Source organism: Schistocerca cancellata, chromosome 1, assembly GCF_023864275.1.
Source record: "Schistocerca cancellata isolate TAMUIC-IGC-003103 chromosome 1, iqSchCanc2.1, whole genome shotgun sequence".
Taxonomy (NCBI): Eukaryota; Metazoa; Arthropoda; class Insecta; order Orthoptera; family Acrididae; genus Schistocerca; species Schistocerca cancellata.
The window spans coordinates 670,103,886-670,121,347 of NC_064626.1; the positions used below are offsets into that span (position 1 = coordinate 670,103,886).

Sequence of the window (17,462 nt, forward strand, 5' to 3'; positions counted from 1 at the left end):
TAGTCAGATGCATATGCCCTATATTACAACCAATCAGTAAGTAATAAACCAAATGAAAAATAAAAATTCCATTCATGTGGATGATACATCTATGAAAGTACTGAAGCTCTGCTGCAAATTTATTCTTAAAGTTTCTCTGTCACATATTGAATGAGTCTATAAATCAATGTACTGTCCCTAATAGACTCAAATATGCAATTGTTATGCCACTGTTCAGAAAAGGTGATAAAGCTGAGGTTTCCAACTACTGGCCAGTCTCATTGCTAACAAGTCTTTCTAAAATCCTTGGGGAACTTATGTTCAAGAGTATCATAGGTCATCTTAATAAACATAACATCCTTAACAAAAATCAGTTTGTATTCCAAAAGGCTATTTCAAATGAACATGCCATTTTCTCATTTGCCACCCAACTCTTCAAATACATGACCAATAAAATGTCATCAGTTGGAATCTTGTGTGATCTGTTTAAAGCATTTGACTGTGTAGGTCACAACATTCTACTTAAGGAGGCTGAGCACTATAGCTTATATGGTAAAGTTGGGATGCAGGTCGAATCATATCTGGAAGGTAGAAGGAAGTTTTGAATAATTCTGCAATGTGCACGTGCATGATTTGACTGGGGCACAGTGAAATGTGAAGAACCACTCAGCTTGGTGCTTGGTCCCTCACTTTTCTTCATCTTTATCAATGAATTGTCATGGTGTATGACACAAAAAGCGCACTTCACCTTACTTGCAGATGACACAATCATTATGACAGACAAAGCACCAAACTGCAATTTAGAGAACTCTGTAACCACAGTATTCAAAGAAGTTCTAGACTGGTTCACTTCAAATGATCTGTCCCTCAATGTTAAGAAGATTTAGTTCCTTCAGTTTCAAACAGCAAACAAAGTACTGGAAAATATTGAAATAAAATGTGGTGACAAAGAAATATTGTGAGTTCAGTCTTCCATATTCCTGGGACTACACATTAATAACACTTTAAACTGGCCAATTCATATAATCAATATTTGTTAAAGACTGAATTTGGCAGCCTTTACCATTCATTCAATTTCATTTGGATATTTCCATTCAGTTACACCATATGGCATTGTGTTCTGGGGAAACCAGTCATGAGCAAATAAAGTCTTCATTACACAGAAGAGTGTCATCAGAATTACAGGGAGTGTACCCTAGATGCTCATACAAAAATTTTTTCAAACAACTGGGGATGCACACTGTGCCATGCCACTACATTCTTTCACTAAGTGCTTTGTGAACAATAGTCATAAATTTACAGAACAAAGAATGACTATCATGATCATGATACAAGGAGAACACATGATCTTCACAAAGATGTATAAAATCTTAGCATGGTACTGAAAGGAGCACATTATTCAAGCATAAAAGCATGCAATAAACTTCCAGTTCATGTTAAATCAGACCTTGGAGATAAGACTAAATTCAAAAAACAGCTGAAACTTTATCTTTTGAATAGTTCTTTCTCCTCTTTACAGTTCTTTACAGGAAGTTTTTGTCAATATGTAATAATTAGTGAAATGTGTTTTATTTTAAGCATTCCTATAACAAATGATTGTGTAGCACTAGTATATCAATCATTGACAGGAAGCTTTTTATGTGAATTAGAACATAAACCTTATGATTTATTTGTGTAACCATTATTACTACTGTAATTCATGTTGTTATTTTAACACATGAATCCTACATATTTGTTTGCATGTTATTTAAAATGTTAGCCTCAAGATCATTTACATATGGTTATTACTGTAATAATCTGACACATTCTACTTCCTATCAATATACTCATATCAAGGATCCATGAAACTCAATTATAAACAAAAATTTTAAAAAATAAATTGTGGACTGACAAGCAGAGTGCCCAGAAATATATTTAACAGCAGTGACACTGTTAGTCAAGTCTGCATCCCGATACTTGCTCCTGTTAGTGAAGCCTAGAGCCTGATATGTGACTTTCAATAACAGCTATCAAAAACTGCAGTCTCCTGTGGTCCTTGTATCATGAGTTCACTGTAATGACTTACTGCCCATTCAGGTAATTCAAAGAGTATAAATAAAAATATTCAAGGTTCAATACTCAGTCAGTACAATAATTTTTTCTCATATTCGTTGTGATTATAATCTGTGACAGTATTTCAGGTGCATGAAAAACAAATTGATCATAATTTGAGTTACATGTTGAATTAGGTGCCCCATTAATTGGCAGGATAAGCCTGCAACAGGATCGTGTCTGTCAAAATAGTGTGATGATCAGTGATTTTTTTATTGGTTACCATTACCTTTCAGTCTTGTGCCATCTTTTGCCCTACTGTACAAGTCTTTATGACTCTGTACTTGGTTTTGTCTCTCTCTTAGTCTACAAATAATGATGATGTGAGTCTTTCTGATGCACAAAAGCTTGGTCATCAGCTCTCATATTATGGACTCATCTTCTTTTACTGCCCCCAATTCATTTAACCATATCCATAAATCCTGTTGCAAATTCTTAATCATATTTGTATTTTCATTTGTAATTTTTGTTATTGCAACCTAAAACTGACATTTTTTATTCTTTTCTCTCTGTTGGTTGCTAGATTAGAGCCTTATTCATTCTAATTTATTATTTTTTTCATACAAAATGCAATTAGTTCCATCTTGTTTCTGTCCACTGCCTTAATTTCTGTATCTTCTTAAATACTTCTTTCTCATTCCTGTAGGAAGTTTTGCACTTCTCTGTTGCCACAATATCTTCAAGAAACTCCAATAATATCTTACCATATCTACTTGTGCCAAAAAAAATTTAAAAAGAAAAACAAACATTGTGATGAGTCACTATTTGTCATTTTAATACATATTTTTAATTCAAATTCTTGATTACCAGGTGATGCAACTGATATACGCTATCAGGTTTTGACAAATTGTGACCTGCAGATGGTTGGTGAGGAATTTTCACGCAAACCTTATGCCATAGCTGTGCAACAAGGTTCTCCTCTGAAAGACCAGTTTAATAATGCGTAAGTATTATCAGAGAAAGGAAGTGACAAGTGATTGCTTTAGGTTTAACTTACAATAAATAATATAATAAATAATTATTACAGATTTTGAGACATTTATCCAATGACAGGAATTTGCAGGAAAGTAACATACATTTTTAAGTAGACTGTTGTGACCTAGATTTCTGGCTTGTACATTGTACTTAGACTATTGATTTAGTATAGCCATCAAAATTTAGATTTTTTGATAGTTTGTGGTACAGAAGTTGTTTGCTGTTTCACAGATTATGATATAATGGCTCTTATTATGTGAAACTTATTTGTATTAAGATAAGTGACTGAATTACCATAACAACACACAGAAATATCTTTGATAATGACAAAAGTCATGCCACAGTTTTGATGCCACAAGATACTAAACACAGTAGGAACCATTTGGGATGCACATCGGCATCTCAGTAGCATTACAGCAGTGTCACACAAAGTACTGAACTGACAAGTTCAGATGGCCTGTAAGATATCTCCTATTAGATATTCGCAAATATAGTACAGAGCAGCTTTTTGCTTTTAGTGATTATGCTGACAGTTCTTCAGTCAAATACGATGAGGATGATGATGATTTGTAATATTGAAAATGTTAATACCAGTAGGAATTCTCTCATAGAAAACATGGATTTGAGTGCTTTTGAGATAAGAGAAAACAGTAGAAAACAAATTAAATTTAATGTATTGAATTGCATGGCCATCATTTATAATACAACCATTGAGTTTGTGAGGTGTATCTAATGTTTGCAACTATATTCCTACAATGTTTTACACTGTAAAATTTTTTGACAAACCATCAGAGCAACAACAGCAATAGTATATGATAGTACATTGCATGATGGTCATTCAGTAAATAATATCCCAATTTTTTTTTTCTCATGACACATTTATTCTTAATGGTTCAAATTTGGTGACAGTAGCACCAATGTTTCTTCCACATCTACAATTTTTCTGCGCAGTCTGCATTATGTTCTATTGCATGACACCAGTGTTGTGTAAAATCATTAATTCCCTGTTGATAAGAACTCTTTTCCTGTGCTCATAGCCATGTTTTCAATGCATGAATTACACTCTCATCACCTCAAAACCTGACAGGAGGCCCTAGTCACACAACATTTGCGTTTACCTTGAAAATATGTCCCATATAGAGAATATTTAAGTGAAAGTCACAGGGCACCAGGTTTGGGCTGTAGGGTGGGTGGATGAAGTAGTGATGCCTTGGGTCATTCCAGTGACTGCCAGAGAAGGTTGAAAAGACCATAGGCTGAGACTTCCTGAACTTGTGCCATACGGTTGAGAACTGTAGGGTCTCTCTAAACAGGTCATGTGTGCACTACATATCAGAGACTGCTACTCAGATAGCTGATTGTGTTTGGGGTGCACACAAAGGTTTGTTTTAGATTAGGTGACTCTACATCCAATCCACATAATGATGGCTGTAAGAAACCCAGAAATATCAGTATAAAATCAAACAAAAAAAAGTCTTCCACAGATCAGAGTCTTAAAATCCTAATGGTGAACTGCAGAATCATTCATAACAAAGTGCTAGAGTTTGAAGTGCTCATGGAGCAGTGAAGTTTGCATGATACTGGGTATAGAAAGCTGCTTGATACCTGAAATTGACAGCAATGGGATTTTTGGGGAAAATTTAAGTGTATATTGAAAGGATAGGCAAATGGGAAATGAAGGTGATGTATTTGTCGCAGTAGATAGAAAACTCAAATCCACTGAGATAGAAATTGAAGCTGCATATGATATTGTTTGGGCAAGACTCAGTATCAGGAGTGGGCATGAAATGGTAATTGAATGCTTCTAAAGCCCACCAGACTTATCTCCTGATGTAACCCACAACTTCAGAGAAAACCTCATTCACTTGTACGTAAGTTCCCCAATCATACTGTAATCATTGGTGGAGACTTAAATCATCCCACAATTAATTGGGAAAATTACAGTTTTCATAGTGGTGTGCATGATAAGACATACTGTGAAACTTTAGTAAATGCCTTCTCTGAAAACTACCTAGAAGAGATAGTTTGGAACCCCACTCAGGATGGAAATATATTGGATCTAATGGCAACAAATAGACGTGACGTCTTTGAGGATGTCAACATGGAAACTGGTGTCAGTGACCATGATGCAGTTATGGCAACAATCATTATCAAAATGCAAAGGACGACTAAAACAAGCAGAAAGACATATATGTTCAGTAAACCAGAAAAAAAATCGGTAATGTCTTATCTTAGTGAGGAACTCAAAACTCCACAGGTCAGGAGCATGTAGAGAAACTATGGCTAAGTTTAAAAGAATAGTTGACCACACATTGGGTAGATATGTACCCAGTAGAACAGTTCATAATGGGAGGGAACCTCCATGGTATACAGTCACTCTAAGCAAACTTCTTAAGAAACAGAGATTACTGCATAATAGGTGTAAAACAAAGCATAGGGCTGTAGAAAGTGAGATGCTGAATGAAATGCATTTTTCTGTCAAGAGAACAATGTGTGAGGTCTTCAGTGGCTACCATAGCAGAATACAGTCAAATAACATTTCACAAAATACAAAGAAATTCTGTTCAATTTAAAGGCTGTTAGTGGCACCAAGATGAGTGTCCAATCCCTAGCAAATAAAACAAAAACCAAAATTGAGGGTAGCTAAGCAAAAGCTGAAATGCTGAACTCTCTTTTCAAATGTACCTTTACAAAGAAAAACCCAGAAGACTTGTCCCAATTTATTCCTTGTACCACTGAAAAGATGAATGAAATAAGTATTAGTGTCAGTGGTGTTGAGAAACAGCTGAAATCATTAAAATTGAAAAAAGCTCCAGGCCCTGATGGGGCCAGATTCTATATTGAATTCATAGCTGAGTTAGCCCCTCTTCTCACTATAATCTATCATAGATCCCTTGAACAAAAAACCATGCCCAGTTCTTGGAAAAAGGCAGAGGTTACCTCCATATACAAGAAGGCTAGTAGAAGTGATCCTCAGAACTACCGTCCAATATCCATGACATCAATTTGTTGTAGAATCTTAGAACATATTCTGAGCTCAAACACAATGAGTTATCTTGAAGAGCATGACCTCCTCAATGCCAACTAGCATGGTTTTTTAAAATATCGATCATGTGAAACCCAACTCGCACTTTTCTCACATGATATACTTGGACCAAGGGAACCAGGTAGCTGCAGTGTTTCTCAATTTCCAAAAAGCATTTGACTCTGTAATGAACCTATGCTTATTGTCAAAAGTGCAATCATATGGTGTATCAAGTGAAATTTGTGACTGTATTGAGGACTTTTTGGTAGAAGAACACAGCATGTTATCTTGGATGGAGAGTTATCATGAGGTGTAGAAGTTTTTTCAGCTGCCCCCAGGAGAGTGTGTTGGGACCTTTTCAGTTCATGTTGTATATTAATGATATTGCAGACAATATTAATAGTAAAATCAGGCTTTTTGCAGATGATGCAGTTATCTATAATGAAGTACTGAGAGAAGCTGCATAAATATTCAATCTGATCTTGATAAGATCTGAACGTGGTGAAGAGATTGGCAGCTTGCTCTAAATGTTCAGAAATGTAAAATTGTGCATTTCACAAAACAAAAAAAATGTAATATCCTCTGGCTATAATGAGTGACTGTTGAAATTGGCCAACTCATACAAATACATGGGCATCACACTTTGTAGGGATATGAAATGGAATAATCTCGTAGGTTGTGTCATGTGTAAAGCAGATGATAGGCTTCAGTTTTTGGTAGAATATTGGGGAAGTGCAATCACTCTACTAAAGAGATTGCTTGCAAATCACTTGTGTGGCCCATCCTGGAATATTGCTCAAGTGTGTGGGACCCATACCAAATAGGACTAATAGAGGATATTGAACATATACAGAGAAGAACAGCATGAATGTCACAGCTTAGTGTAATCCATGGGAGAGTGTCACAGAAATACTGAAGAAACTGAAATGGTAGACTCTTGAAGATAGACACATATTACCCCAAGAAAGTCTATTAACAAAGTTTGAAGAACCAGCTTTAAATGTTTACTCAAGGGATATACTGCAACCCCCTACATATTGATCACACAGGGATCATAAGGATAAGATTAGAACAATTAGTGCATGCACAGAGGCATTCAAACAATCATTCACCCCATGATCCATAAGTGAATGGAACAGGAAGAAACCCTAATAACTGGTACAATGGGATGTACTCTCTGCCATGCACCTCATAAAGTGCTTTGCAGAGTATAAATGTAGATGAAGATGTAGATGAACTACATTAGTTTGTGTGTTCCTTTGCTCAGAGACTTGTGTGTGTGTGGGGGGGGGGGGGGGGGGGGGGGAGGGGGGGGGGGGGGGGGGGGGGGGGGGGGGGGGGTGGGGGGGGGGGGGGGTGGGCATTGTCATGTTAAAGGAAGAATTTCTTTTGCCCTTCTTGTCAGACCAAAACAAATTGGAAATGGTTCTTGAGTTTGTTCAGATTCTTCATATAAATTCTGAATGTATGTTTGACCCTTTTAGCAACAAATCCATGAGAATGACACCATCAACCATTCCAAAGGACTGTCATCATGACTTTGCCACCAGAGAAAGCTGCCTTGAATTTTTACTTTTTTGATACTTGTGGGTGGAGACATTCCAGTGACTGCCCTTTTGTTTCCAGCTGAAAGTGATGCATCCATATTTCATCATGTCATGGTTGGGGAGAGAGATAATGTGAATTATCCAGAGCTGAAGTAATTATCATTTAGCCGCACCAAAAATTATCTGCCCAGAAACATGCACAAGTATAAGTGCAATCATGTTAACAATATTGTGTCAGGCCTGGAACATTTATTCAGTGTTAATTCCTTTTAGCTTCAGTTTGTGGCTTGGTATTTATCTTTTCTTCCCAATGATGTACAACAATGCTGGTGTGGCGTGGTGACTATTTTCCCTTCATGTAGACTTCGTCTCTGAAAATGTTCATTTAAAAATGCAAGTTCTCATGCTCATCTGGAGAAGGAAATTAGGATGTAGCTCAGTAGTAGAATGAAAACTTCAACTTCTGCATATTATAACTTTTACTTAACACAACACTGAGAGTGCACAATTACATGTGTCTTCATCACACCAGCTCAAAAGACCGACAGATACTGAGATTAGAGGGGGGGGAAAAAAACAGATGAAGTACATAAAAAATTGATAGTTTTGTGTTTAAATTTTCTGTTGTCATAGACATAATCATACTTCCTTCAATATCTTTTCTGCGTGGGGATGATGTGAATATTTATTTATATGTGTAGGTCATTTAAATAACATACACAATCACCTGCAATAATGTGTGACTGAGAGGCCTCTCCATTGGCCTTAAACTGCTCCAAAATTTCAAATGAAATGGATTTTCTTTGAATCTTGAGTTCTGTTCTCAGAGTTTATGGAACCCAATTTGAGCACTGATTTTAATATGCAATAGGTTCAGTCACAGCATATCTTGACCATGGCTGTAAAGTTTTATGGACTACATCTGCTCCAGGTGCTATAGTAAGAAGTAATGCTGAAAGTTCTATAGCTTAACAAGTTATGTGACATAACATGTTATTTGGCTTAACACAATAACAAATCCTTTGAAATAAATATGAAAAGCCTCTTCAAAGATGTTTGCAGTATATTTTTCAGGAACAATACGTTTAACTTCTCTTTGCAAATCTTTCTTAATACATGAACACTGTATGGACTGTTCCCTTCAGATCAGACATATGAATTGACATTTGTAAAGATGACAGGAGAATGCCATGAACACATTCCCCAGACCATCATGCTGCTTCTTCTGGCCTGGGCCTTTAACAGGCATTGTTGCAGAACCATACACACCAATGCCCATTTGTCCAATGGAGGAGAAAATCAGATTCATCTGAAAAGGCCATCTGTCAACACTCAGCGGGTGTCCAGTTGTGGTATCAACATGCAGACTCTGAGCTTTGTCGCCACTGAACTGCAGTCAGCATGGATGGGTGAACCAGGTGCCTGCAGCAAAGGCCCATACACAGCAGCATTCACTGAACGGATGTTGAGGAGATGCTGTTGGTAACCGTTTGGTCCATCTGGGTGGTCAGTTGGACATCTTACACCCCTATACATCTACATGGCCATTGTTGACCCCTGTCATCTAAGGCCGGTGGTGCCGCACAGTGTCCTCAGTGTCGGTTTTGGATAGTGCCATTTTGCCTTGCATTGTGTACGTTAAATACAGCAGCATCCAGTTTATGAACATAGCTGTTTCAGAAATGTTCCCAACCTAGATCCAAAAGCCAATGATCATGCCCTTTTGGACATTAGATAAATTACTCCACTTCTGCATAATGACCTAGCTTCACTGTTTCCTGCTTCCCCAGATGCATTTATATACCCTCCATTGCTAGTGCTTTTACCAGCCATCTGTGAGTGGTTATTGCATTTTGGGCATCAAGTACAGACAATGGTCATATTAATGAGGCAGGACCATGTAGTGCTCCAAGCATAGGAATATTGAGAACCAGGTGATCTCAAAACTGTTACAGCCACTGGAAACTTATATGGTTATTTACTGATTAAATAATGTGTAAACAACTGAGTAAATTTTAAAAAGAAATTATTTTGTCTATATCATTTAAACAAATATTTCATCATATACAATGAACATTACATAGATACCACTGCAATCTCATACTTCAATAAATATTAATGGATAAAAGCATGCAAGATGTAGTGCAGTAACACATTACCTCCTGCCCCCCCCCCCCCTTCCCTCCCCCCTCTCCACCACCAAACATATCTCTTGGTGAACACTGGTCTGAAATGGTTGGGTGTTGAGACCACTTTTCAGGACTTGTAGGGGTGGAGTTGCTGGTGTCCACTCTGTGGGACTAAGTAAAATCACTGTCCTCTAACCAACAAGTGATGCACTCTCCATGCCTCCCCAGGATGGGATCAGAGCCTGTGAAGGTATCTGCCTTTGGGGCTGTTATCTTTTCTTCTCAGGTCACAACATTCCTTGTTTCTTTTTCCCCATTTTTACTTCCCTCTTTTGGGCATTGATAATATCCTCCATTGTTCCACACTCATTTGCCTTTATAGTGAGACCTTTTTTGCATGAGTTTTATTTCCTAACAGTTATTTTCGGAGAAGTTTACCAGCATTACAAGCTCAGACACAACAAAAAAAAAAAAATCTTTGTTAGTAAGCTTACAGTTACACCACTACCTCAGACAGAAAGTAGTATGTAACACTGTTGGACTGTAACCATATTTTTTCCTCTAATGGGTGTTATAATGCACCTTGAACTATAAATGAAATTTGGAACATTAACTTTCATTTTGTACTTTATACAATAACTTCTTGTTTTTATTTAAATGCTCATGAAATAACTTCATACAATCAACTACATGCTACACAAAGACTTATATTGCATTCTGAATATCTACTGAAGATACACGTTTTCCAAGAACTATATTTTAGTGTCAGTTTGCAGATGTTAGCAACATCATGTTGATGAGAAGAAGACTAGGGAGGGCTCAAAGTATTTGATTCAGAACAGGGTACATGACATGCTAACATCAATGTTACACTGTAAAAGCATTCTAAGTATACATAGCTGCAAAATTTGACATCATTTTTGGACAACCTAACATAAACTTTAACAGGCACAACTGTTTTCTTTGAAGGCCTTTTGGCTGAAAGCTTAAATGAATACCAGTCTTTTTGTTGTGCCTGTTAAAATTTATGTTAGGTTGTCCAAATATCATCTCAAATTTTGCAGCTATGAAGCTTAGAATGCTTTTATAACATGAAAATGATGATAGCATGTCATGAAGCCTGTGACAATAAAATATAATAGAAGGTAAACATGTATCTAACAGATGTATTCAGAATGCAGTGTAAGTATTTGAGTAGCATATAGTTGACTGTATGCAGTTATTTCATGTGCATTTGAATAAGAACATGTAACTAATATAAAAAGTACAAATGAAAGTCAATGTTCCAAATGTCATATTTAGTTCATGGTGCATTATAACATCCATTAGAGGATAAAATCTGGTTGCAGTCTAAATGTATGACATACTTATTTCTGTATGAGGTAATGGGTGTAACTGTAAGCTTCTTAATCAATATTTTTTGTTGTGTATGAGCATGTAATCCTGATAAACTTCTCCAAAAATAATTTTATAGGAAATTAAACTTATGTCTCACTATGAAGGCTATTGAATGTGGAATGATGAAGAATAGAATCAGTTACCAAAAGAAGGAAGTAAGAATGAGGAAAAAGAAACCAGGAATATTGAGACCCGAGAAGAGAAGACAACAGCCCCAAATGCAGATATGCTCCCAGCTTCTGGACCCAGGCTCACTGCTGCTAACAAGGTGATTGCTTTTGCTGACACCTTTTGCCATAACAGCTGTGCATATTGACAGTATCTCATATGGAAATAAAGAGCAGGTGATGCTACTGAGGACATGCATGCAAGCATTTCTGATGACTACTTGAGCTGTTACTTGTGATAGATGTTGTTGATTGCTGCAGACAAATGTAAACTACCTGCACTGTGCATTTTCGCAAAGTGATCTTTTTGCCAAAATGGTGATCTTTCTACAAGTTCTGTCTGAGATGCAGTGCAGAGCATAGCAGTTTCTGTGGTGCAGTGGTTATCATGTCTGCTTAACATGCAGAAGGTTTGGCGGGGAGGGTGCATCACTGGTGAGCTGGAGGATAGTTATGTTGCTCAGTCCCCCAGAGTGGACAGCACCAACTTCACTTCCACAGGTCCCAGAAAGTGGTCTCAACAACTTACTGTTTCAGACCAATGTCGATTATGTGCTCACTAAGAGATAGGTTAGCGGAGGAAAGATGGTGAATTGTTACTGCACTACATCTTACATGCTTATTTTCCACTGATATGTACTGAAGTATGAGCTTGCAGCAGTATCTATGTAACTTTCATTGTATATGATGAAATATTTGTTTAAACAATGTAGACAAAATTCCTTTTAAAATTAACTCAAGTGTTTACATATTATTTGGTTAGTAAATAGCCATAAAGGTTTGCGGTGGCCTTAACCAGGGGTGGTGGCAAGACGGGGGGGAGTATCATATTACAATGGAGTATCAAATTACAGTGGAGTATCATATTACTAGATAAAATGACTTCAGAAATCAGTGGATATATTACTCCAACAGATTCAATCATTTTTTAAAATAACTATTGCGACCGAACTGCCGAATCCCTCTGTCAGTAAAACTGGTATATTTTCAACCGACTCGGTTATTTTGCCCCTTCCACTGACAGAATGACCCGCTTCCTAATTCCGTATGTACATCACAAATGTGGTCCAGTAGCTATCATGCTTTTGTGCTTACTGCTACATGTATTAACAGTAATTATCACGGTCCTAATGGTAACAGGTAGTAGTGACTTCAAGTTGTTAATATTTGAATACAGCACAGCTGCCACACTCTCAGTTCACTTTTACTCTGCTACTACCCTTGACATTAACTATGTGCTGCTTGGACCTTGCTAAGCTATTAAATTCACTTGCGTGTACTCTTTGACCATTACTTGCCAGTATTTACCTAAGGATTAAAGCACACTTCTAACCAGACTATGACCCAAAGAGCTGTGATGATTGAATGGGTTCAATCCACAGCCTACAGTGCCTTACAGTTCACACAGTAACACTGCCTACCTGACCCACTTAACTTTGTAGTGAGCTTAAGTATCCAATCATCACTGCTATCAGCAGTGGGTAATCCTTCCAGCACGACGAGATAAGCAGACTTACCATCGATTCCTCTTGAAAATACTTATAACTATGGTAACCAGCTCTGAAGGAGCAAAAGAATAAATCAATTTTGTGCTCGTTTCAAAGTGAAACGGCTTGAGTTAAATTTAAACTTAATTTTGAATATTTCTATTACTGATCAGTCAAGATGAATCAATAAAGCAAATACTCTTTCAATTTCTGTGTGTTGACTTGATAATTACTACCATGGAAATTTATACAGCTGGGCTTAACAAAATTCTATCTTTCAACTTAATGTAATGATTTTGGATATTACTCTTGGAACAGTTAATACAGAATTATTTAAGAAACGTTGCTTGAAAAGTTACTCAGAAAAATTTAAGTTAACTATAAAATGGTGACTAGCAAATTCTTGTGTGACCGTTCTTCTTTTCAACATTCTTATACACTAAAGTTTTCTACAATAAAAGAAATTGTCAATGAAAGAGGCGATGGTGGCCTCAGTCTGATTTCACTATACTAGGATGGGGTTACTACACTTTACCATGAACAACATGCATCGTATTTTTACTCATAATTGTATTCTCTCCTCTGTACTTGCATCAGAATGTGACTGGTATTCTCCTTTTACAGTACTATAAAGTTAGAACTAAACAATTATAAACCGTCTTGCCTTGGGTACTCACACAGGTGCACGTGGTGATAGGTATGTGGAAAATGCAACCGTTCACGCCTCATACTCTCAGTGGCGGCTGGAACTATGAGCCATTACACTCATATAAGCCACTGCACATTCGCCATAAAATTCGGGCTCAGAAACTCTTGCAACCCACCCCAGTAGTGTAGAGACGACTTTGATAAACATTAGTCGCGTTTTATTCCACAAACAGTGATGGTATTCACCTCTTCACTGTTGCACAACCACTTTTGCGTGAGCACACTTACACCAGTCCAATCACGTCAACACTACCCAAGCTACTCCCTTTGTTCACTCCCTGTGCCTCCAGCTACCACGAGCGACGCTCGTCTCCCCAAGAGTGGGGGGTTCCCCTTCCACAAATTTATCAAAATCATTTAGTGTTTAAGCAACTTATATCTATTACCCTTGAGTTAATACCATTTGTAATTATTCACCAACTAGCACGTAACAACATTAAATTATACAGTAATAACTTACAATTAACACCAAAAAGAATACATTTAAGTCTGAGAGCTTAGTGCGTTGGCTGACAGATAGCATGGTGATGCCTTTTCGCTCATTCTTGCTGGCCTCAGCTCGCACTAATTCCAGGTTTCGCCAAGAGATGCCATCAGGATGTGCGCCCTGGCCATCTCACACCAGCACGATCGCTTTCGATGCGCAGTACTCCAAATTACTGGCAGCCTACGATCATTTCAGTTCCGTTACACTATGTAGCAATATAGGTTGCAATGTATTTCAAACACATTTTAACAAAAGAATAAGAGTGGCAAATAGCTTACTATGTAAACCAATAAATATCATTTAACTCAGAATGGGCATCTTATTATTTATTAATACACATTTTTTATCCTGAACTCCAAAACAATTACCAAAAACTACTTTAAGCAACACCATATTTTACCAATTTGTTGGTAGAGGACCCCAACTCTCCATTTGTTAAGCGATATTCCATTCCCCCAAACCCCCTCCGCCCCCACCCCCCTGCCATTAGCGCCCCCCCCCTCCCCTTGACTGACACCTAGAATTGCCCCTGGCCTTAACTATTCTCAATAGCGTTGTGCTCAGACTATTACACTCTCCAGCTCCATTACTATGACCACTGCCTGTATTTGACATCCAAAGTACAATAACCACTCACAGATAGCTGGTAACAGCACTAGCAATGGAGGGTATATAATATGTGTCCAGGGGAACCAGAAAGCAGGGCAGTTGTGTCATAATGCAGAAATGAAGTAATTTATCTGACGTCCAAAAGAGCATGATCATTGGTTTTTGGATCTGGGTTGGAACCATTTCTGAAACAGCTATGTTTGTAAACTGTTTGCATGCTGTTTTGATTAAAGTATACCGTGCATGGTGAAATGACGCTATCCAAAACTGACACTGAGGCCACTGTGGGCACAACGGGCCTTAGATGACAGGGGTGAATTGTGGCTGTGTTGATGTATAAGGGTGTAAGATGTGCAACTGACTCCCCATATTGACCAAAGGGTTACCAACAGTATTCCCTCAAGGTCTGTTCAGCAAACGTTGCTTTTTATGGACCTCTGCAGCAGGCACCTGGTGGTTTGGGAAGTGTTTCCATGACATTCTCTGGGTAATCCTGGCATTCTCATAGGCACAATGGGTCACCAGAAGTATGTTTCTTCCCTAGATACTATTTATTTTTTCATCAGCACACTGTCATTTACTAGCAGGACAATGCAATGTGTCACGCAGCTCAGAGTGTAGATGCTTGGTTTGAAGAGCACCAGGATCAATTTACTACACCCCCCTGGGCACCAACCTCCCTGGATTTAAACCCAATTGAGAACCTGTGGGACTACTTTGATCGCACTATTTGCACTATGAATCATCAACTGTGAAACCTAGCAGAGTTGGTCACAGTACTGGAGTTAGCATGGCTCCCTGAAACCTAGCAGAGCTGGTCACAGTATTGGAGTTAGCATGGCTCCATATCCCTGTCAGTACCTTCCAGAACCTTGTTGACACTCTTCCTGCCCATCTGTGCTGCAAGTGGTGGTTGTTAAGACATTTGATAGGTGTTCACTTTAATGTGACTGGACCTTATATGTCTGCATCTCTATTCTTTACTTAGTACTGAAATTGCTTAAAAGATAGAAAATATGATACTGCACGATATTATAACTAATAACATTCCTTGCACACCAATATGTACACTGGAAGACCTACGTAAGCTCCTTAAAGGGGTATGGATCACAACACACAATTCATACGGGGCAAATTTAATTGAAAACATTTAAATGTTTTGCAAATGAGTGGACATAAATGAAGACAAATAATTTGGAAAAAACCCTTCTGCCATACACCTTATCTTCTGACACTAAGACTCATCAGACACATCCCATGCCTTATGTGTAACATTGTACAGAAAATGAAGTATGAAGAAATAGAGGGGTCAGCTTGGGTACTTGTGTCACTCAACAAAATTCACAAAGGCTGTGAATCCCCTGAGGAAACATGGCACATAATTGCGACCACTTCATGTCAGTGGTTTCGAAAAGTGTATCCCATTAATCATCTCCTCTTACACCTATCGGCCAACCTATCTCTCTTTGCCTATAGGCTTAATATGAGCCTACCTTCTGCCTCAAATTTTCCTTTTCATTTCTTTTTGATTCTTCATAAATATTTCAGTGCATCACCATTATTAACATACAGTTTAAACATAAATATACAAGTGAATCTCTTTTATTTCTCTGCATCAGTGACCTCCTCACCTAATGTTAATGCTACAGTGTGATTATGAAATGCAAAGATTTGTTTACTTTCACACTATTGTCTTACATGATGTTGTATTATAAGGCAACTGTGTGCACTCACAAGGAATATTACCAGCACAGAAATATGTGATCAGTCTGATCTACAGAGTCAGTTTTCCATTCTTCAGGTGTCTCAGACTTCTAATTCTGCCATCCCTGTACATACATTACATCCCAATATTTTGTTGACAATAGTGACTCATTCAGAAGAAACTGCAACATTCATTCAGTAAATCATGGTACATCTTAGATATAGAAATGTTAATTGCTACTAAGATAATCACAGGTAAAAATGGCCACTGTAAACGTTCTTCTGTAATTACAGCATGTATATAAATTAGTCTCTAATAAATATCTTTGTGGTTTTGTTAATACTTAAAAATCAGTAGTATATCACTAGCAATTATTTTATAAAGCTGAGAAAACAGCTGCCTATGTTTATAGTAGTGGATTTCTGCAAGTTCTTTGGTAGTCTGCCCTCTGAATACTACATTGGGAGCATCAAATTTTGCTATACTTAATCTTAAAATCAGCAGGTTACCGCTGTCTTATGAAAAAACTGTTTTACAGTTATATTTTTCATCTGCTTTTTATGTACTATTGCACATAGATGCTTGTCACAAGAACAATCTTATCTTCTTTGTTCTTCCTTTCTTCTCTTTGCTTCTCTCTCTCTCTCTCTCTATCCCTCTCTCCCCATGCCCTCCCCCCGACCTCCCTCCCTTTCTGCCTTCCAACACAAAAAATCTATAAAAAGTTAAAAAATAATATGTGTTGCTCCTTTGAGTTTAATATAACTAGTAATATTTTGACACAAGTGCTGTCACATAGCAGGACTACTAAGGGACACTGCAGGACATGGGCCTTGTAAGATAGATTAATGCATGAAGCTAAGTTTGTATATACACATATCAAAAAAAAGTTTTGCATCACCCTGGTTCCCAGAACTCCTGAAGATTGATGTTGACTGTGGATATTGTATCACAGACACAGTCCCTTTGACTGTTCAGAGATGTCACTAAACCCGCCCAAAGATGTAAACAATCATGCATGAGCAGCACCTATTAGACGGAGGAGGTCTGACAGCCAATCAGTTCTTGTCATTCCACCAGGATGGAGGTACATGGCTCTCGTTGTCTGTAGTTCAACCATGCCTAGATGGTCAAGACCATGGTTTGATCACATCC

At 37.7% G+C, this 17,462-nt stretch overlaps 1 protein-coding gene across 1 annotated transcript in view; it reads left to right on the forward strand.

Annotated features, from left to right (window-relative positions):
* Positions 1-17,462, forward strand: part of LOC126183845 (ionotropic receptor 25a) — a 442,093-nt gene that overhangs the window by 370,838 nt on the left and 53,793 nt on the right. The window contains exon 15 of the mRNA XM_049926116.1: positions 2,881-3,013. Within this exon, the coding sequence (XP_049782073.1) occupies positions 2,881-3,013 (133 nt within the window). The remainder of the gene's footprint in view (positions 1-2,880; positions 3,014-17,462) is intronic.